The 22216-nt window shown below is 38.0% G+C and overlaps 1 protein-coding gene across 1 annotated transcript in view; it reads left to right on the top strand.

Moving 5' to 3' along the window:
• Positions 1-22216, top strand: part of ntrk3a (neurotrophic tyrosine kinase, receptor, type 3a) — a gene marked incomplete at its 5' end in the record, with an annotated part of 276753 nt that overhangs the window by 127921 nt on the left and 126616 nt on the right. Inside the window, 3 exons of the mRNA XM_079809971.1 lie at positions 15509-15663; positions 19387-19529; positions 19898-20039. Of these exons, the coding sequence (XP_079666097.1) occupies positions 15509-15663; positions 19387-19529; positions 19898-20039 (440 nt within the window). The remainder of the gene's footprint in view (positions 1-15508; positions 15664-19386; positions 19530-19897; positions 20040-22216) is intronic.

Genomic DNA, 22216 nt, shown 5'->3' with positions numbered 1-22216 from the left:
ATAATATATATAAAATGAATGTATATTAATTGCATATTTAAATATTTGTCTTCAGATTGAATAGATGTTACAAAAAGGGGCTTTTTAAGTCAGCGTGATGTTTGTTTTATTTCAATTTTGCTCAAGTGACTTACAGTCCATAGCAATATATTTTACAATCGAGTTCATCAGTTTATCAGAAGTAAATTTACAGCCCAAATAAAATGTCCAGCCACCATTAGAGACAAGGGGGGTAGCGAATCGTGAATTAACTCTTATCCTTGTTTTATTCTGCAGGGCAAGGTCAGAAATAGTGCAGGAACTGACAGTTAGATGAAAGTCTAGGGTTTTTGTAATTTGGATCATTTGAAAGTTTTCTCTAAAGGGACCTGACCTCCCTCAACTCCAGCGACATGACCTGTGGAATCGGTGCCCGTTTTAGTAGTGATTGCGCTGCAGGTGGTGTCCATCATCTGAATGGAGCCATGCCCAGCAATCTAACCAATGCCAATTTAGTGAGCAGGTAAGGATTCTGGCGTGGGTTCACTTTTAAGTCCCTGTTAAACATGACACAAAAAGGGCGGTAAAAAAACCCCAGCACATACTCACTCATCTTGTTTGTCTGCAATTTAATGGGATTACTGATTGGGAGAAAACTGTTAAGCCTGGTGACACATTGTGGAGAGAGATCGTACATTAATCCTCGGTTTATAAGGATGCTTAAGTCATTATGCATGTGGAAAAAGATTAAAATGCATATATTCATTAGTCTTGGGACTGTTAAACAGAACTTGGCAATATTGCTGAGAATCCATTTTTCACAGTTCCCTTTACTTCCTGCAAACATATCTGATTCCTATCAAACCTGGCAGCATTTGTGACGCTTTAAAGACGGCTTGTTTAATGTCGTTCAGAGGATACGTGCTAATTAGCATCACAGAAACACACACACAAAAAAAATGCATATCTGCATTGCATTTAGTGGTATACTCAACAAAATATTTGACACATGAAAAAAGCTGTGACTTTTCACAATATAACAGCAAGATAGGACTGTGAAGAAAGTGTTTTGACAGTTTTACAGTGAATTTAGCTGGTATAGAGGTACTTTTGTCTCTCGCATTGATCTCTGGCCCCGCCTGTTTCCATGACTACACGTGATCTTGTCTATCTATCAAGACAAGGCCAAGCTTTTGTTACACTAACTAGTGAAAGCGTGAGAAGAAAACAGAGATGCTTGACAGAAATCTGTCTGTCATTTCCTGGCCATTTAAAGTAACACATTGCTCCAAGGAACACACAGACCTGCATATACTAGCACTCTGAAAGCTTCCCAAATGAAAATCAATCATAAGCAATTCATAAGCTAAAAAGTCATCGGTATGCCAGGCTGTGTTATGCTTCAAAGCTCTGTGTGCTTGGCTGTATATTTTGGATGCAGACCAAACTAATTCCTTGAATCATGGAACAGATATGGAAATGTACAGTTCATAGGAATACGTAACAGAAATGCAGATATGAAAATAAAAAATTTTACAATTTACACACTATATGCACTTATAAGTATTGGCTGTTGTTTTACTCTTAAAAGTAATGTGTAACAATATCGCGTTACTCCCGAAAAAACAAATTGCTTTACTTTTTATGGAAAGTAATGTATGACGTTACTTTTGTTACACTTTTTATTTCCTGGGCTGGGCTGGGCTGGGCTTGTTTGTTTTTTTTGTTTTATATATAACAAAATAAGTTATATTTTTTGGCAAATGTAAAGGCCCGTTCACAACAAAAGTGAAATGAATAAGTTTCAGGCTGAAGAACGCAGCTTATTTGCATGGTTGAATTGGATCATCAGCAGGCATTGGTTAATAAAGTGAGATTAAATACATAAAGTATATTTGTGTAGTTTCACATGTTTAATTATTGCAGGCTTGTGTAATATTCTGAGCTTGCATTTCCCTGTTTCTCTCTACATGGGGACCATACATCGAAAAAAATATTTTTATTTGAAAAAATTGGTGTACATGTAAAAGTAATGCGTTACTTTACTCATTACTTTAAAAAAGTAATCTGATTACGTAACTCTATTGCGTTACCCCTAACGCTGATTGGCTATATATTAAAAAATATACATATAAATATATATATAGAATATAATTAGGGTTAGTTATGTTTGTTTAGTTATGATATGACATATCTGCAGTTCATTAATGGTAGAAAAAATCAGTAGAGATTAGCGGCCATACTGATTGCACTCACTTTTTAATCTTTACTTTTTAAATACGGTTTCTTAATTCTTTTTGTTCTTTTTTTTCTTTTTACATAATATGATTATAATATATGCCTTGTGTTGGAGTACACACAGAGTATATATATATATACGAGAATAAATTAGTTGATTTTGAAAATCTCAAAAGATCAAACGTTTGAAAGAGGCGCATGCTCCGTTTTTCTTGCATTCTATATATTTCTCTTTCCCTCTGCCACTCCCTCTTTCTTTTGTGTTGTTTGGCCCTTTATGTGTGGAATAATAGGAACGATGCTTTCATATTGATTGTTAGCCTGAGGTAATCACTCAGAAGATGAAGATAATAAGCTCAGCAGAGAACTAGAGAGGAACATGACTGATGCCTGGCAAAATGTTCATGCACTGGTAATAATGTCCTCCTGTATTGATTATTACTTCCCACTTACCCCAGCGATTAGTTTACATATTTAATGCAATTCAGTTAAAAAAGGCTAAAACATTTATTCAGTCTTTTTGTGCCATGTATCTATTGCAATATCAATGTTCATCCTTCACAATTTGCTTAATGCGTTTTATATCAAGATGTTAATCCAGGACTGATGGGGGCAATATATTTAAATGAAATACTGATTTTCAATGGAATACTGAGCACAAAGGGTTGTGGGTAACAAGAGTAGGAAGACAGTGAGGGAGCTGTTCAGATTAGTAGGGCAATGTGATACAGATAAGAATATATTTGATTATTTCTTTTTTATAATTCTGTTCTTTGTTTGGTCGGAAATGGCTTTTTTCGATGGGGGACACTATAGTTGTGACTGTCACTGTTGTATTATATATAAGAACTATACACCATTCAGGCATAACATTATGATGAATAACACAGGTGAATTGAATAACACTGATTATCTCTTCATCACGGCACCTGTTAGTGGGTGGGATATATTAGGCAGCAAGTGAACATTTTGTCCTCAAAGTTGATGTGTTAGAAGCAGGAAAAATGGGCAAGCGTAAGGATTTGAGTGAGTTTTCCAAGGGCCAAATTGTGATGGCTAGACGACTGGGCGGATAATCTCCAAAACTGCAGCTCTTGTGGGGTGTTCCCGGTCTGCAGTGGTCAGTACCTATCAAAAGTGCTCCAAGGAAGAAACAGTGATGAACCGGCGACAGGGTCAAGGCTCATTGATGCACGTGGGGAGCGAAGGCTGGCCTGTGTGGTCCGATCAAACAGACGAGCTACTATAGCTCAAATTGCTCAAGAAGTTAATGCTGGTTCTGATAGAAAGGTGTCAGAATACACAGTGCATCACAGGTTGTTGTGTATGGGACTGCATAGCCCAGACCAGTCAGGGTGCCCATGCTGACCCCTGTTCACCGCCGAAAAGCGCCAATAGTGGGCACGTGAATAACAGAACTGGACCACGGAGCAATGGAAGAAGGTGGCCTGGTCTGATGAATCATGTTTTCTTTTAAACCGCTTACCCGGGGAACACATGGCACCAGGATGCACTATGGGAAGAAGGCAAGCCGTCGGAGGCAGTGTGATGCTTTGGGCAATGTTTTCTAGGAAACCTTGGGTCCTGCCATCCATGTTACTTGGACACGTACCACCTACCTAAGCATTGTTGCAGACCATGTACACCCTTTCATGGAAACGGTATTCCCTGGTGGCTGTGGCTGTGGCCTTTTTCAGCAGGATAATGCTCCCTGCCACAAAGCGAAAATTGTTAAGGAATGGTTTGAGGAGCACAACAGCTAGTTTGAGGTGTTGACTTGTCCTCCAAATTCCCCAGATCTCAATCCAATTGAGCATCTGTGGGATGTTCTGAACAAACAAGTCTGATCCATGGAGGCCCCACCTCGCAACTTATAGGACTTAAAGGATCTGCTGCTAACATCTTGGTGCCGATACCACAGCTCACCTTCAGGAGTCTACTGGAGTCCATGCCTCGACGGGTTAAGGCTGTTTTGGCAAAGGGGGACCTACATCATTTTTTTCATCTTTAACCCTTAATCGTCCCTCAAGTAGGGTTTACGTTTGAGTCCCTTGGGGTCAGATAGACCCCAAACTTTTACAGAGCGATTGCATAAGGAAATATAATTTTTTTACATGGAAAACTATATATAATTTTTTTTTATTTACTTCTTAACTATACATTTATGCTGTGTTTTTGTGGGTATTTGGTAGTGTTTTACCTATTTACTGCACAAATACTTAACTATGTCATAAATTGGCTCATTAAAAATAATTTTTTGTGTGGAATGTATGGAATTTTTTCAGATTTATACCAGTTTTGTTGATTTTATTCGCCAGTTTCTATAAAAATGCTCTCTGTTGCAGTCACACACGTGTGTGTGTGTGTGTGTGTGTGTGTGTGTGTGTGTGTGTGTGTGTGTGTGTGTGTGTGTGTGTGTGTGTGTGTGTGTGTGTGTGTGTGTGTGTGTGTGTGTGTGTGTGTGTGTGTGTGTGTGTGTGTGTCTGTGTGTGTGTGTGTGTGTGTGTGTGCGTGTGTGTATGAGACAGAAAGTTCGTTCCACTTTGTGTTTATGCTCTAGGACCAGATCTTGATATAAATGTAGACATTTTCAGATTTATACTGGATTTAGTTAATTTTTTTTTACAAACAAAGTGAAAAAAAAAGCATTTTTTAAATTTTCCCATTCATTGCCAAAATCAAAAGAATACTCCAGACACCTGTGTTTGTGTGTGTGTGTGTGTGTGTGTGTGTGTGTGTGTGTGTGTGTGTGTGTGTGTGTGTGTGTGTGTGTGTGTGTGTGTGTGTGTGTGTGTGTGTGTGTGTGTGTGTGTGTGTGTGTGTGTGTGTGTGTGTGTGTGTGTGTGTGTGTGTGTGTGTGTGTGTGTGTGTGTGTGTGTGTGTGTGTGTGTGTGTGTGTGTGTGAGATAGAAAGTTCGTTCTACTTTGTGTTTATGCTCTAGGACCAGACCTTGATATAAATGTGGACATTTTCAGATTTACACTGGATTTAGTAAAAAAAATTTGACAAAAAAAGTGAAAAAAATGTATTTTTTACACTTTCCCATTCATTTTCAATGTGGGGTCAATCTGACCCCAAGGGACTTAAACGGTAAAAAATGTTTTACACACCTTTAGAACAACCAAATCAAGCCCAGATTTTTTGTGCTTGTTTAGATAGATTATTTAGGAAAAGTCACAGAGTCTCATGGTCCTGAGATGAAGGGAACACTTTTTAAAAATGGAGGAAAAGTCCAGTGGGGTCAGCTGGACCCCAAGGGCCGATTAAGGGTTAAATGTATATAATCATAATCAGAAAGATTTTTTTTTTTGGTGAATGAAATGAATACACACACACACTTGCCTGCCATTTGGAAGTCACCAGCATGTCTGTTGTTCTGATGTCAACAGGGCATTCGGTAACACAATCTCATACTTCCCCGCCCACCTGTAGGCATATTTCAGCGTCACTCACGCTTTCTCGGGTCACGGCAGACCACCATCAATCTCTGTCGTTCCCCTTCGCTCGCTCTCTGTTGTGCAAACACTACTCATGCCTGACAGAGCAGCGCTGCATGTTTCGCTCCCATCCAATCCATATTGACGTGTGTCATTTAGAGCTGTGGTCAATGACGAGTCTTTATCACTCCCGTCGCTCCCACTGCCCGCTGACAGCTTCCCGTCTAGAGCTTATGAAAAACACCAAAGCTGTTTAATGGAAACTGCCTTCTGCCACCGTAAATGGTAATAGAGTCAGTCCCAAGATGTGCTGGAGGAGTGCAGGTTGGGAAATGTTACCTGCTGTTTGGAGCACATCCAGAAAATCCATATGGATTGAGACGAATGTGGATTTCCATACTTTGAAGCTGGCAGTGCAGGCATATTGTGAAGGTAATGATGCAGAAGGTGTGAGAGCCCTACAAATACCAGTTCGCTCTTCTACACAGTTTGTCTCGCAAATGTCTATGCGGGAATTCATTTGCAGTTTTGTTTGAGAAAGTTAGGCATGAAATGGCATTTATTGTCTTTTAATGGAGAGTTAAGCAAACAATCTGTCTTTTTTCTTTCGTTTTTTCCCTCCGTCAGGTGCCGTGTGATTGTATATGACACCCTGTTTGATTGATAATTAAGTTGTGATGACTGGAGGGACTTAAAACTTTAATTATAATATGATTAAACAATGCCCCCCTCATAGATCAGGCTAACGATGCAGGAAAGCCAATTTAATCCCTGTAAGAATGACTCGGAGCATCACAGGAACAGTAATGAGAGCTCGCAGAGAGAACCCTAATATCCGCCACATGGGGCTCGGTCTCCCTGCGAGGAGTTGTGGGTTTATATCTGTTGCCACACATACACGCACACACTTGAATGGGAAACGTTCTCTTTTACGTGCATTGCTCTTAACATAAGGTAATGACCCCCAACTCTGCACGTTTTGGATATCACTTTTTTGACACCCAATTTGGTTCATAGAATCATTTACTAAATTGTTTCACACTGCCCTAAGCCAACTGCTTTTTTTAGACAATTGCAAATTATTGTATTTGGCTCATTGGGAACATTTTTGTGGATATGTCATCTAAAAATTACAGTTGCTATTTTTCTCATGTAAAAATGCATGCACACACACACTTTAGGTTACACGTGTATGTATATATATATATATTACATTATATTTATAGTATTATATATTAATCTGTTTATTATTTATGTATTTATTAACATATTTATTTTTAAAAGTGTTATTGTTAATTGTGTATGTATTTATTTAAATGTTATAAGATTGCATTAATTATAAGATTTATTATTATTATTATTATATTATATTATTATTATATTTACTTTATATAATAATACATGTAATAATGTAAACGTTTTATGTCATTTTTAATAGTGTATTTAAAAAGTGTATTGAGTGTATTTAAATAAATACATGGTATCATCCCAGTTATAGCTTTTTCTGAGTGTATTTAAATAAATTAAATATATATATTTTATATTATAAACACACTCTATAAAATGCTGGGTTAAAAATAACCCAAGTCGGGTTGAAAATGGACAAACCCAGCAATTGGGTTGTTTTAACCCAGCGGTTGGTTTAAATGTTTGCTTAAAACAACCCAAATGCTGGGTTAAAACAACCCAATTGCTGGGTTTGTCCATTTTCAACCCAACTTAGGTTGTTTTTAACCCAGCATTTACTTTGTGTGTGCATAATATATATATATATATATATATATATATATAATGCACACACAAAGTAAATGCTGGGTTAAAAACAACCTAAGTGTGAAACAACACTTTGTGTGTGCATAATATATATATATATATATATATATATATATATATATATATATATATATATATATATATATATATATATATATATATATATATATATATATATATATATATATATATATATATATATATATATATATATATATATATATATATATATATATATATATATTGAAATACACTCAGAAAAAAAAGCTATCACTAGAATGGTACCATTTCAAAAGGTAAACCTTTGCACCAAAAGAATGTGTATAATCAGTACCTCAAAAATACATATTGCAAAAAAAGTGTACACATTAGTACCCAAATTGTACATATTAGAACCTTTTTAAAGGGTACCGTCCCCAGTGACAGCTTTTGTACCTTTTTTATCTGCAGGTGTATTAGAGTTTATTGTTCTATGTTGTCAACCTCATCTTCCCTATACGCGCCAGCATACCGTCTCTGCATTTTCACCTGGAGCGATATGGCCTAAATTGTTAGTCATATGCATGTAGATGAAATGGTCTTTTCTGAAAACATTAGATGCTCAGGTTCGCACCTCAATGGCTGGAGCTTAAACTGCCGCCCACTGTGATATGTCACAACGTATGACCCCAGCAGCTTGAAACCGTAGAGCACCCCGTCAGAGCCGTATCCCCTAGCTTAACCTTTCATTGGCTCCGTATAATGAATCTGAATGGATCTGTCGGTCTACATCCAGACCTAGCATTAAAGCCTGGTTCTGTCAGCCATTTTATCCTAAGGCAAAGTGCTTTCTAACATTACAGGTGTACCTAGCTGCCCTCTACACTTAACTTGCACTTGTTGACTTTAACCTTCTATTTGCTGCCTTGCTTCACTTTGTTTTCGAGACTAACCGGCACCAAAATAAGCCAACTTGCAGCAGGTGTATTTCTCAATTGTCATTAAATCTGGATTATGCCGTATTTTTCGTCCTCCAGGTTCCTTCTTATTGGAAAAGTGTTTCCTGGGAGAGTGTTAGTTGAGTTAGTACATATGGGTTTAACTCATCTACAATGCATAGCTGACATTTACCCAGTATGTCTGGAGAGCTCCCTGAACATACGCTAACGCAGTCTTCTGATTATTTATGTATAAATTCTGCCCGTGTTGTGTGCGCTACTGTATGCAGATGAACAATTTATAAGAGGAAGAATGAATAAAGCATTTTTTAGAGTGCTTTCGAATTGATTCATATTATAAAGGCTCAATTATACTCTCCATCTTAGCTAGGAAGCTAACCGCTGTTTGTCACCTCCATTGCGGTGACACTTTTCATTAAGGCATGAGATGTGCGTATATTCCCATTTATTTATCAGTATGTGCATTCCTCGGCCTACTGTTCAATGCTCCAGTGGATTTATTCAATGGTGTCCCATCGTTTGACTGCGTGCGGATACGGAAGCGCATGCATAATGTATGGCTACTATGCGGATGTACTTTAGACCACGCTATTTTGGAATTTTTTCAAGCACCAAGGCTCAATGCATCAACGTCCCCTGTGTTTTTCCCCTTTTTTTCCCCAGCAAGCAGTCACCTTGACCTTTTGAAAGGTTAATTTGATAGTTTATTCAAGTTTGCAAGTTATGAAAATAGTTATTCTCTCTAGCTGGGAATTAGCTCTCCAAACAAGAGCACCCTGCTGAAAAAAACTGCTTTAACTAGTCTAATTTGGTTAGGTGGTTTCCCAGCATGGCAAAGACTGGTCTCTTTTGATGATTTTTGAGAGGTTTTGGGCACTTGTCAGCTTGTCTGGCTGGGAAACCAGCTAAAGACCAGCTTTGCCATGCCAACTTAACACCAGTTTGGCAAGGTGGGGAGTCCAGCTAAACTGTCTTTAAAGGCACAATAGCTATCTAAGATTATCCAAAAAAAACAAAAAACAAAACACCAGAAATGAAATAAAACAAAAATGTTAATTGTATATATTTATATTTTATATTTTGCTGACTTGTGTACTTACATTATCCCAAATGTTTCCAAGAATGTTTAAATCCAGAGAAATAAGTCATTTTAATCACACGGATTTTAACCACACGGTGTCCGTCGCCTATCAATGACATCATACCCGAATACTAGATTTGTTTTGTAGAAACCATGGCGCTTTAACACCAAAGACGCTTTAATATATTATGTGTTTTATTAGACAGGTGAGCAACTGTTTGGATACATTAATTGACAGAAAACTAATCATGGTTATAAAGCTCAACACAGTTAGTCTTATTGTTTAAAGGGGTGGTTGCATGCGATTTCACTTTTTAAAATTTAGTTAGTGTGTAATATTGCTGCTTGAGCATAAACAGTATCTGCAAAGTTACAGCGCTGAAAGTTCAATGCAAACAGAGATATTTTCTTTTAAAGTTATGACAGTTTATTGCCTACAAAAACAGCCGGTTTGGACTACAACAAGCTTCTTCCCGGGTTGGTGACATCAAAAACCCTTGCTATTAACATAAACACTGTCCCTGCGAACACGCAACAAAGTGGGCGAGGCCACGTCGCAGTCATTATGAAAGAGTGAGAGCTGTTGCAGAACTACAAACTACATTTGGCCATCTAACCAATCTAAGACCATTGCGTTTTTCGGAGGGATGGGCTTCACAGAAGCAGGAAGCAAATGAGCCGTTCAAAGGACAGTGGAGACAACGGAGTGGAATAAAGGTAAGATATAAGAAAAATATGGCGTTTTTAAAAAAAAGAAGTATTAAGACATGTTATACTGCACCCCATAAACACAACCCATCCTTGAAAAAAAACACGGAACCACCCCTTTAAATCTCGTTTTCTTGATTTACCCTGAGTACCATGTTTTACCATGCCTAATATCGATCTCGCTTACTGCAGTGTGCAACAAGTGTCTCATAGTAGCTGCAGAGCGAACGCACAGAGTAGCATTATAACATAACTTTCAACACACCCAAATGTATGTAATATGATAAAACAGTGCTGCGTTACCCAACATACGCATGAGCGGAAGAAGCGGAAGCGCTCGTCTGCCAAATAATTAAAGCTCCGAGCCATGTGACGCGCTTGTCTCTCATTAGCAATCGCTCCAGTGTCCTCATTCCGCTCCACCAGCTTTCAGCCCCACCCTGCTTCATACTACCAGTAACGTTAATAAATCTTTAATACATTAGCTCATCCATGAATATGATTTCTGCCCAAGTCCCGTCAGATTATTTTCCACCGGCTGTAGAGGTGAAGACAACAGCTCACATGATTCCACAAAATAAAGGCGTCATCAAGCTACGCCTTGTTTTGAAATAAGCAACCTTTAGTGGCGAAAATTACATAAGCCGTGTTTCCACCGCAGGAACTTTCCCCAGGAACTAGGAACTTTGGGGTGGTACTCTGTGTGTTTCGACCGCAGGAACCAGGGTCTAAATGAAGTTCCGGGTAAATATTTCCCCCTCCAAACGGCCCTGCTCCCGAGGTAGTACTTTTTCAAAGTTCGCGAACTTTCGGGGGTGGGACTTGGGCGCTGGTTGAGCTCACGCAGCATTTTATTTCAACCGGCATTTTTAAAAGTCTTGCGAGGTTAGTTCTGCATTAAATATCAGTCTTGCTCTTTCTGTCCGATGGCGCGCGTTGTCTCATCAATCGCACAGTCAATGTCCGTAATAGCTGATAATAACATTAAATCTAGCTTTACGAGCTTTCAGAAAATGCTTTAGTAGTGCTCATCTCTTTTCCGCCGCTTTGTTAATTCCCGGACTAATTTGCCTAATCTTCACGGTACTTTAGACCGCAGTGGAAACTCAGACAGTAGCAGGTCTAGGGGGAAAAAGTTCCTGTAATAAAAGTTCCTGGTACAAATTATTCCGGGTAATTTCGGTGGAAATGGGGCTATATTGTGCCTTTAGATCTGGTGTTTATCTTATCTACCATGGTCAGATTAGTTAGGGTAATGTATTTTGACCTATTTTAGATTAACTTTGGAAATTTGTCAGCTGGTCAGGCTGTGCAAGATCAGCTAAACCAGCTGAATACCAGACTGAGCACATTGGGAAACCAGAAAATTAGCTGAACATAATCTTAGTTAGGAAGGAAGACCAGGTAAAACCAGCAATAGTTGCATTTGTGTAGCAGGTAAATCAGCCTAATTTGGAAATCTGGTGTTTTAGCCTGGCCAAACCAGTTAATCTGGTCTGTTTAGATGGATTTTGGCATCTGGCTGGGAAACCATCTAAGAACCAGCTTGGCCATGCTATGAGACCAGTTAAATCAGCCCTAGCTGTTAGACAGATTGGTTAGGTTGATTTGACTTGGACATTTCTGGACTGGATGACCAGCTAAACCCACGAAAGACTAGCTTGGGAAACCAGAAAATGTGCTGAACACCCACCTGGATAAGCGGGGGAGACCAGCTAAACCAGATAAAACCAGCAATACCACCTTACTTTAATTTTTGTAGCCGTTAAACCAGCCTAATCTGGTTAGCCTGGCCAAACCAGCTAGTCTGGTCTGTTTAGATGGTTTTAGAGCATTTTGGGTCACCTGTCAGCTGGTCTGAACCAAGCTAAACAAGGTAAAACCAACAAACCTTCTTAGGTTGGTTTAAGTTATTACTGGTTAGGCTTGCTTGTTTTGTTGGTGCAGTTATCCTAGCTAAATTACATTTTATTGTTATCATTTAGCATTTTTTCCCTGCTATCTGAGGCCCATCAGAACAGGCCTATTGCGACCTATTTTTTGGTTTGTGTGACCCACTAGTTTAGAACCACTAATCTAGAGTGTCATATTGTCAAGACGTGGGCTATAAATTAAGCATGTCATGCATGTTCTTTCTCCATTATGAACTGTTCATGACACTGCTTACTATAAAGGAAATGTGCACTCCTCTCATTAGGCATGTTAATTTAGTTTTTAAAGGGTGGAGAAACTACTTAGATTCTCCTTTGATCATTATTCATCAAAGCTCCAAAATGCACGAGCAGGTTGCGCTTGTCCTTGTGCGGAACGTGCCGACAAAATTGTTTAAAGATTCACGAGAAAAATGTCCCCCTCATTTGTGCAAATGAGCAACAACTCCGTTTCTCAGAGCTTACAGTTCGGCCCATTTCATATTCATGGGATTCAGCTCATATGCCTCTATCTCCTGCCCTATCTTGCAAATGAGAAAGGTTATCTCGCTCGCACCAATTGATGAATGAATGAGCGTGCAAAGGTTTAGGCAGGCATGCTCCGCCAGGCTGCAGACCAGGTGAGACATATCCTGCGGGTTTAATATTTCGTACTCTTAAAGGGGAGAGACTCCCACTGAGATCAGCTCCAGAACCTTCCGCAGCGCTGCAGGATCCTGCCGGCTGGAAGCCCTTTAAGCGAGGAGTGAGCGTAAAACGGAACAAAGGCGATTACACCCTGTTCTTTGCTCTCAGTAACTATGGTAGATAAAAGTATAAAGGTAGTTGTCATACAAATTTCTAAATCATTACAATTGGGGACTGCAGAGGCAAATTAGCCTGTAATCTGACAAAAAGTGTAATTAAGGATTATTTTAACTGTTAATGTTATAAACTTATAAAAATGAAAAAATGACATTTTATTAACCCATTATTCTTTTTGGGAGCATTTGAACATGGATTACACTCTTTTGGGGCTACGCAATTAATCAAAGCTGAAATTGCAATTAAGTTTTGTGTGTTTGGATGTATTTTTTTTCTAGCTCTATCACCTATTTTATTTTATTTTATTTTATTTTATTTTATTTTATTTTATTTTATTTATTTTATTTTATTTTATTTTATTTTATTTTATTTTATTTTATTTTATTTTATTTTATTTTATTTTATTTTATTTTATTTTATTTTATTTTATTTTATTTTATTTTATTTTTTATTTTTTTTATTTTATTTTATTTTATTTTTTTTTATTTTATTTATTTTATTTTATTTTATTTTATTTTATTTTATTTTATTTATTTTATTTTATTTTATTTTTATTATTATTTTTTTATTTTATTGTTTATGTTATTGTTTATTTTATTTATTTATTATTATTATTGTATCTTATTTTGTTTTACTTTTATATCTTTTTTAATTTTTAATTTTATTATTATTTTTAAACATGCATTTACCTCCTAGTTTATCAATCAGTATTTATTTTTTTTTAATTAAAAATACATTCCATCTGGTTTATCTGTTCTTGCTGGTTTGTTTGTTTGTTGAAAATATATATTCTACCTTTTATTATATCTATCTCTGAGTTGTTTAATTAAAATATATTTAATCTCCTAGTTTATCTTTTATTTTATGTTATTTGATTTAATTTATTTTCCAAAGGTACAGATATCAACTTAGATATACATTATATATTTTATTATATATATCTCCAAGTTTAAAAACAAATGTGTATATATATAATCTCCTATATAGTCGATCTTTTATAAATTTTTTTGTTTTGTTTTGTTTTTCCTTACTTTGCGTTGCTATATTATTACCAGAGGTACATATCCGCTTAGAAATGATGAGGGCCTTTGAATAATGTCAAATGAGGACCATGAAGAGAAAAAAGTGAAGGAGTGAAGGAGAAGATATAAGTAGGGAAGAGGATAGTTTCAAGTACTGGAACGGCGCCCCTGACTCAACATTTCCAGGAGGTTGAAGACCCTCTAAACTCTCAGTGGAGCCTTCATGATCGCGGGGAGATATGTCAGAGTTGACATGTAGACATTTGGAGGAGGTTGATGTAGATGATGTCTGTTTTTGGTGCAGGAGTGGGGGTGGCTGCGCTCAAAGGTTGTTTGAAAGGGCGTGAAATGCGATACTGAGAGGGCTAGAGATGGTTGTTGTTCACAGCGATATAGCTGCTCTGGGAGTAGGTGTTGGAGTCATAGAGATGGCATAGAGATGGTTCCGAAAGGAAGCCCTTCATTGGGCCAAGTGATGTAGTTGTGGGTGGATGTGCTATCTAATGCCGGTTTTATGTGGGTTTGACCTCACACCCTTCCGTCTGTCCAGTTAAATGTATGCAATTATAATCCCATATGTTACTGAGCACCGAGAAGATCCTTTTAGAAAGCCTAATATGTTTTACTCGCTCACAAGGTCCAACTTCTTGCTAATGGGGGCTGAATTATGAAAAAATACTGGCAAATATTTATAATATTTATGTTTTGGATATTTAAATATTTCTCTTGATGATGAAAGTTTTTTTTTTGCAGTGCTTTACATGCATTTTTTCATTTTTTTTTATATGCTGGGCTCTAGCAAAGCAAATGTTATGGGTTCAATTTGATTAAAGCAATAAAATGTGAATCTTGAATGCATTTTATGTCATTTCAGATAAAAACATCTGCCCAATTTAAATTGTAAATGTGACAAAAAAAACACAGGTATGCAAGATAAGTCCTATATTTTGGACAAATACGTGAATATACATTCTGATTTTGTTTGTAATATTTTGATTTTGGTTTAAGATTGAGGTAAAAGCTGTTATGCATGCTAGCCATGCCAGATTTTTCTTTGAGACTGGTTGATTCTTCAATTCAATTTGCTCAAGCCATTTACATCAGCAAGACTGTTCTTACAATTTGTTGCATTATATGATTAAAGTTACCAGCTATTTATAATTTCTACTTATATTTTGCGAGAATTAATTTTAGACTATCAAAATATTATGCCACATCATATCACATTTTGCAGCTTAGTTTTTGCCTTAATCCAGAAACTCATGTTTTGTTTGACTTCGTTTGTGGGGACTTGTGGCCCTGGGCCCCAGTAGTGAATTTGGCATGCCGAATAGCTGGACAGACGTGGTCAGGAAAGGGCTGCAGTCCAGAAAGCATTCGTACACAAAGCCCTGGGCACAGAACTCGTTCTGGCTGCAAAATGGAACAACGCCAGCAGCTCTCCGGGCTGTGGTTGACTGATGGGTGCTGGAAAAGTTGATGTTTTGAATAGCGGCGTCCTTCACCTAGTTTGCTACTGGTTCTCTGAATGGACCTACTTGTCATTGTGTGCATATGTATGAGCTCCTCACTAAGATCTCTATTGTGTTGTGGCAGGAAACTGGAAGGGGTGGTGTTTAACTGCAGCTGTGGTATCCGTTGGATCCAGCTGTGGCAGCAACGAGGCGAGGCTGGACTCCATAACCAGCAGCTGTTCTGCAACAACGGAGTCTCCAAGATCCCTCTACAGCTCATGAACATCTCTCAGTGTGGTATGGGACACTTTCTGTAAATTCTGGTTGTCATGAAAAGAATGGTTTGGGTTCAATACAAGTTAAAAGGGATATTTCAACGCTATCTCACGACCAATTTGTACGCATTTTACGAGGTGGCTAATTTGTACGAATTTGTACGACCTCAGTCGTACGAATTTGTAAATTTTGTCTAAACCCCAGTGACGGGTAGGTTTAGGGGCGGGGTTTGAGGTAGGTTATTCGTACGAATTAATTCGAATTTGTCAACTCTTGGCAACTCGTCAAATACGTACGATTTAGCAAAAATCGTACACATTCGTACGAGTGAGAACGTACAAATTTGTACGAATTAGCCACCTCGTAAAATATGTGCGAATTGGCGTGAGATTGGGTTGGATATTTCACCAAAAAATGACAGTTCCGTCATTATTTACTCACTTTTTTTTCTTCTGTGGAACACAAAGGAAGCTACTTTGAGAAATGTTGCAGATTTTTTTTGTTTTTTCAACAAAATGGTCAAATGTTGTTTTGGACCCCATTGACCATTGAATGGACAAAATCAAACATTTGTCAACATATCCTCAGATGAGATAGTCATACAGGTTTTAATTAAAATGAGAGTGAGTAAAGGATCACAGAATTGTCCTTTTTGGGGTGAAATCCCTTTAAGTTCTTCAACAGCATTTATGACAATGGCGATTACCACAGAATTGTTGTTCTTACTAGATTCTAGAAAAGTTTGCTTAAAAATGTAGCTTTAAGACTTAAACAATTATAAATGTAAGCATGAGTCTAGTGTGGTAAAATTGCTTCCTGATGTTGTTTGTGTTTATAACCCATAATTTAAAATTATAACCCATAATTTAATGCCATTACATTAAAGGTCTTTTTGGTGATATCTGAGAGCTTTCTGTCCTTCCATAGACTGCTACGCAACTAACACTTTGATTCCTCAAAAGGTTCATAAAGAGATCGTAAAAACGAATCCATAGGACTCGATCGGTTTAGCACAAATTTTCTGAAGAGACACTTGATTGCTTTATATTGATTTTAGGCTTTTAATTCAAATATAATCATTGATCAGCGATCCAAAACAGAAGCTCAACCGAATCTGCTTGACATACGACTGAACCTCATTGACGAGAATGAACCTCATTGGTTCTCGTGGAAGCTCAAATGTGCTGCGTAACACACGGAAATGAACCTCGTTGGTTCTTGAGGAAGTTCAAACGTGCTGTGTAACAGACAAGAATGAACCTCATTGGTTCTTGAGGAAGGTCAAATGTGCTGTGTAACACACAAGAATGAACCTCTTTGGTTCTTGAGGAAGCTCAAATGTGCTGTGTAACACGAATGAACCTCATTGGTTCTTGAGGAAGCTCAAATGTGCTGTGTAACAAGAATGAACCTCATTGGTTCTTGAGGGAGCTCAGACGTGCTGCGTAGCACACGAGAATGAACCTCATTGGTTCTTGAGGAAGCTCAAATGTGCTGCATAACACACAAGAATGAACCTCATTGGTTCTTGAGGAAGCTCAAACGTGCTGCGTAACACAAGAATGAACCTCATAGGTTCTTGAACAAGCTCAAACGTGCAGTTATGTGCTGCGTAACACGAGAATGAACCTCATTGGTTCTTGCAGAAGCTCAAATGTACTGCGTAACACAAGAATGAACCTCATTGGTTCTTGAGGAAGCTCAAACTTGCTGCGTAACACAAGAATGAACCTCATTGGTTCTTGAAGAAGCTCAAACGTACTGCATAACGCAAGAATGAACCTTATTGGTTCTTGAGGAAGCTCAAACTTGCTGCGTAACACAAGAATGAACCTCATTGGTTCTTGAAGAAGCTCAAACGTACTGCATAACGCAAGAATGAACCTTATTGGTTCTTGAGGAAGCTCAAACGTGCTGCGTAACACAAGAATGAACCTCATAGGTTCTTGAACAAGCTCAAACGTGCAGTTATGTGCTGCGTAACACGAGACTGAACCTCATTGGTTCTTGCAGAAGCTCAAACGTGCTGCGTAACACAAGAATGAACCTCATTTTTTCTTGAAGAAGCTCAAACGTACTGCGTAACACAAGAATGAACCTCATTGGTTCTTGAGGAAGCTCAAACTTGCTGCGTAACACAAGAATGAACCTCATTGGTTCTTGAAGAAGCTCAAACATGCTGCGTAACACACAAGAATGAACCTCATTGGTTCTTGCTGAAGCTGAAACGTTCTGCATAACACACGAAAATGAACCTCATTGGTTCTTGAGGAAGTTCAAATGTGCTGCATAACACGAGAATGAACCTCATTGGTTCTTGTGGAAGCTCAAACGTGCTGCGTAACACACAAGAATGATCCTCATTGGTTCTTCCAGAAGCTCAAACGTGCTGCATAACACACAAGAATTAACCTCATTGGTTCTTGCAGAAGCTCAAACGTGCTGTCTAACACACAAGAATGATTCTCATTGGTTCTTGCAGAAGCTCAAACGTGCTGTGTAACACACAAGAATGATCCTCATTGGTTCTTGCAGAAGCTCAAATGTGCTGCATAAAACACAAGAATTAACCTCATTGGTTCTTTGCCTAAGCTCAAACGTGCTGCGTAACACAAGAATTAACCTCATTGGTTCTTTGCCTAAGCTCAATCGTGCTGCGTAACACAAGAATTAACCTCATTGGTTCTTTGCGTAAGCTCAAATGTGCTGCATAACACACAATAATGAACCTCATTGGTTCTTGTGGAAGCTCAAACGTGCTGCGTAACCATTGACTGTAAAAGAATATGGACGTAGTGTCCGTGACGTCACCCATAGGATTCTGATGAGCCGTTCTGAAGCGCAAAGTATGGACGAGATGGCCGTTTCCATCTTGGCAGCGCGTCATCGAGCGTCACTCCCGGATAACAGAAAATGGGCAAAAAGGCGGGACGTAGGCGGAGCTTAAGTGACTAACAGACAGCAGATAAATGGCTATCCAAGAATTAACCTCACTGGTTCTTGCAGAAGCTCAAACGTGCTGTCTAACACAAAAAGAATGATCCTCATTGGTTCTTGCAGAAGCTCAAACGTGCTGCATAACACACAATAATTAACCTCATTGGTTCTTTGCCTAAGCTCAAATGTGCTGCATAACACAAGAATTAACCTCATTGGTTCTTTGCGTAAGCTCAAACGTGCTGCGTAACACAAGAATGAACCTCATTGGTTCTTGTAGAAGCTCAAACGTGCTGCATAACACACAAGAATGAACCTCAGTGGTTCTCGCACATCAAGCGAACATACTTGAGCTTCCGTTTACCATTACTGATGTGTGAGTTGATAAATGTTTATATGTCAATAAAAGCCTAAATTCAGTCTGTTCATCATATAAAGTGATCATGTCTCTTCAGAAAATTTGGGCTAAATCACTCAATTCATATTTAAAGCGTCAAAGTGTCAGTTGTGTAGCTCTCTATGGACATGAGGGTGAGTAATTCATGAAAGAATTTTCCATTTTTGGGTGAACTATCCCTTTAAAAAGTCAGTAAACTGAAATATTACTATTTTTTTTAAAAAAACAAGGGATGAATCAAAATTATTTTCTAAAATTGATGACATCATGAAATTCTTGCCAAATGCTGTCAATAGAGCTCAAGCTATTTCACTTATTTAGATTAACTTATACAAATTTATATTAAAATCAATAAAATACCTTCTATTATTGTTCGTATACCAATGACTGCTTGTCTATTTCAAACCAAGATTTGCCGGAAATCAGCGTTAGTCACAGTAACCTGACGGTGCTTGAAGGTGACAAGGTCACAATCACCTGCAATGGGTCAGGGGTGCCGATACCGGAAGTGGATTGGACTGTCGGTGGACTGCACTCAATTAACACACACCAAGTAAGGCGGACTTTTGCTTGTAGCATTCTGAATAGAAATAAGCATGCACTTTTTTGTAGCTTTTAGTCAGGGTAGATGGGATACTTAATTTAGTAGAGGCCAGCTTAAACCACTTTAGACTAGTAAATTGTGCTTATGCTGTGTATTTTTTCTCTGCTGGATGGGAAGTACAACCTTAAAAGGACTGTACTTCCCATCCCTAACAGCCTGGTTGTATTCGTTTCAAATAAAATATATCGTCTACCATAACTAAGATCTATTAAATGATCCACTTGAGCCTTACAATGACTAGTTAGACCATAAACCATTTGTTGAATCTGTGCAAGCTTGGTTGTGTTTTCAAAAGCTATTGTCCTCCTCTCTTCCAGTCCAATCAATATCCACCGAATGTCCACTCCATCAACTTAACTCTGGTCAACGTCAGCCGAGACGATAACAGCTTCATGCTGGCCTGCATTGCAGAGAATATAGTTGGGATGACTAATGCCTCAATACAGCTTTCAGTGCAGTGTAAGTGCCTCTTTTTTTGCTCTCTGCCTCTCAAATGCCTTTACATTCAGCCTCACTTCCTCTAACGTGCCAATTCTACCTTACAGCCTCCGAGTAGCTCACTGAACCTGTCTGTGTCTGCCTCTTTAGCTTGATACCATCAATTGCTACTGTGCCTCGTGGCTACAAACTCTTAATTTGTATTGCCTTTTATTTTAAAGGGTAGGCATTTAGGGAGGGAAGATCACCGAAAAGCTTTCTTACTTTTTTCCGTTTTGAAGTAATGAGTATTATTGATCGAAATGGCTCTGGGAAACGCAGAATCAATGCTACAACAAGGTGAAGTGTGTAATTTTTGTTATTAAAATACTATTGTTTTAGTTTAAAGGTGCACTGTGTACATTTTAGCGGCATCTAACGGTGAGGTTGCTAATTGCAAACGATCACCCCTCCCTTTTGAAGCACATAGAGAAGCTATGGTGGCCGACACAGGACAAAGATCTGAGACAGCAAAGAGTAGCTAGCGCTCTGTAGAGCAGTTTGTCCGTTTAGGGCTACTGTAGAAACATGGCGGCGCAAAATGGCGACTTCACTGCAAGGGGACCCAAGGTGTATGTAGATAGAAATGGCTCATTCTAAGGTAATAAAAACATAACGGTACATTATATAAGGTCTTTATACACCACTGAAAACACAGGTATGTATATGATATTGTATCAATAGATCCTCATAAATACTACACACTGCACCTTTAACGTGTAGGTAACTCTGAGTAAGGCATTGTGTCGGTTGATGTTGCTGAAAAGTGTAAACACTGGCTCTGTGGTGATTTCAAAACATTGCTGTTTAAGCATTCCGACCAGTGCAGCATAGCAACTGGCTCAGCCAATTGCATGTGTTTGGGGCGGGGCTATCCGATTGACTGACCAATGGCAGAGAGAGAGAGAGTGTCCTGGAAACCTGTTTGACAAAACAGATTGTTTTGAGACTTTCATGGCAATATTTGCCTTTTAGTGAATTTGTGGCTAATTGATATGAATTTGTACAATCTCATTTATACGATCTGTGTTTTTTTTTCTTCTTCTTCTTCTAAAAAACGTACGAATCACATCATACAAATTAATACGAAAACTCGTAAAATGGTTACATTTTCTCAAGAGATCGGGTTGGATTGTTTTAGATTGTTTCTGATTGGTGGTGTTAGTTCACACGTCCCCTTTTAAATGTTTTGTATATTTTGTTAAGTGACTGCTTTGTCAAATCAAACTCTATAAATCACAGTGAGGCTAATGAAATTGTTTATGAAGTAATGAGAAATTGGTTCACCAAAAACAATCATGCTCCTACAAAACAACTAGAATCTCAGGTCCTACACAACCCTATGTGTTGTAGGAAAGTCATTTGTGTAGTTTTATTGATCTATGAAAGCCCGGCTGTTCTTCATCTGGACTTTTCACACGAAAAAAAGGCTGTAAGTGAAATATTAGAGAGATTTATCAATGTTATCATGTTTCAGTGTGTAGTAGGCTACATGTGATTGCTTTGAGGTTGAGTTAGGTGGTGTATTTTCTGTGTTTGTGTGTTGGCAAGGGTTTGCCGGGGTCTTCGGAATCAGAAACTTGGAAACGTTCCACTTAAAATGTGGTTTTGCTTTATATTACACTTGGAAAGAAAAAAATCAATGCACGTTGCATTTTTAACAGTACAAAAAAAGTTGATTTTCTCCATATAGGGGTAGGAATCCAAAAAATAATGTCCCAAATGAAAAATAAAATGAAAGAAACAACAATCCTGAGGCAATAAGCAAATCATGAAAATTGGCAAAAAGAAACTATGCCTCTAATCAAACATATAAATCCTACCCCTGAGAAAAAATTACCAAACAAATCCAAAAAGACAAAGAAAAGCCAAGAACAAAGACATAATCTGCCTCAAACAAGTATCATATATAAAGACATGGCTCCACATATCACATTTTGACATCTATGAATAAAACTTTAATGTATCTAATTAAACTAATGCATAAAAATAACAGCTCCAGAATCGACTAACTAGGTGATGTACTGCCTTCCGTATAGACCATTTTGAATGTGCTTATCTTTTGTGCTTTTGTGCAAGTATTTGAGATAACGCCATAAAATGTACCACAATCACAAAATATTGCGATTTAAACCACTGCCATTAATTAAAATAAATGG

Source organism: Gobio gobio, assembly GCF_949357685.1.
Source record: "Gobio gobio genome assembly, chromosome: 25".
NCBI lineage: Eukaryota > Metazoa > Chordata > Actinopteri > Cypriniformes > Gobionidae > Gobio > Gobio gobio.
Note: the sequence above shows the minus strand (reverse complement) of the source record. Positions and strands in the feature narration are given on the sequence as shown.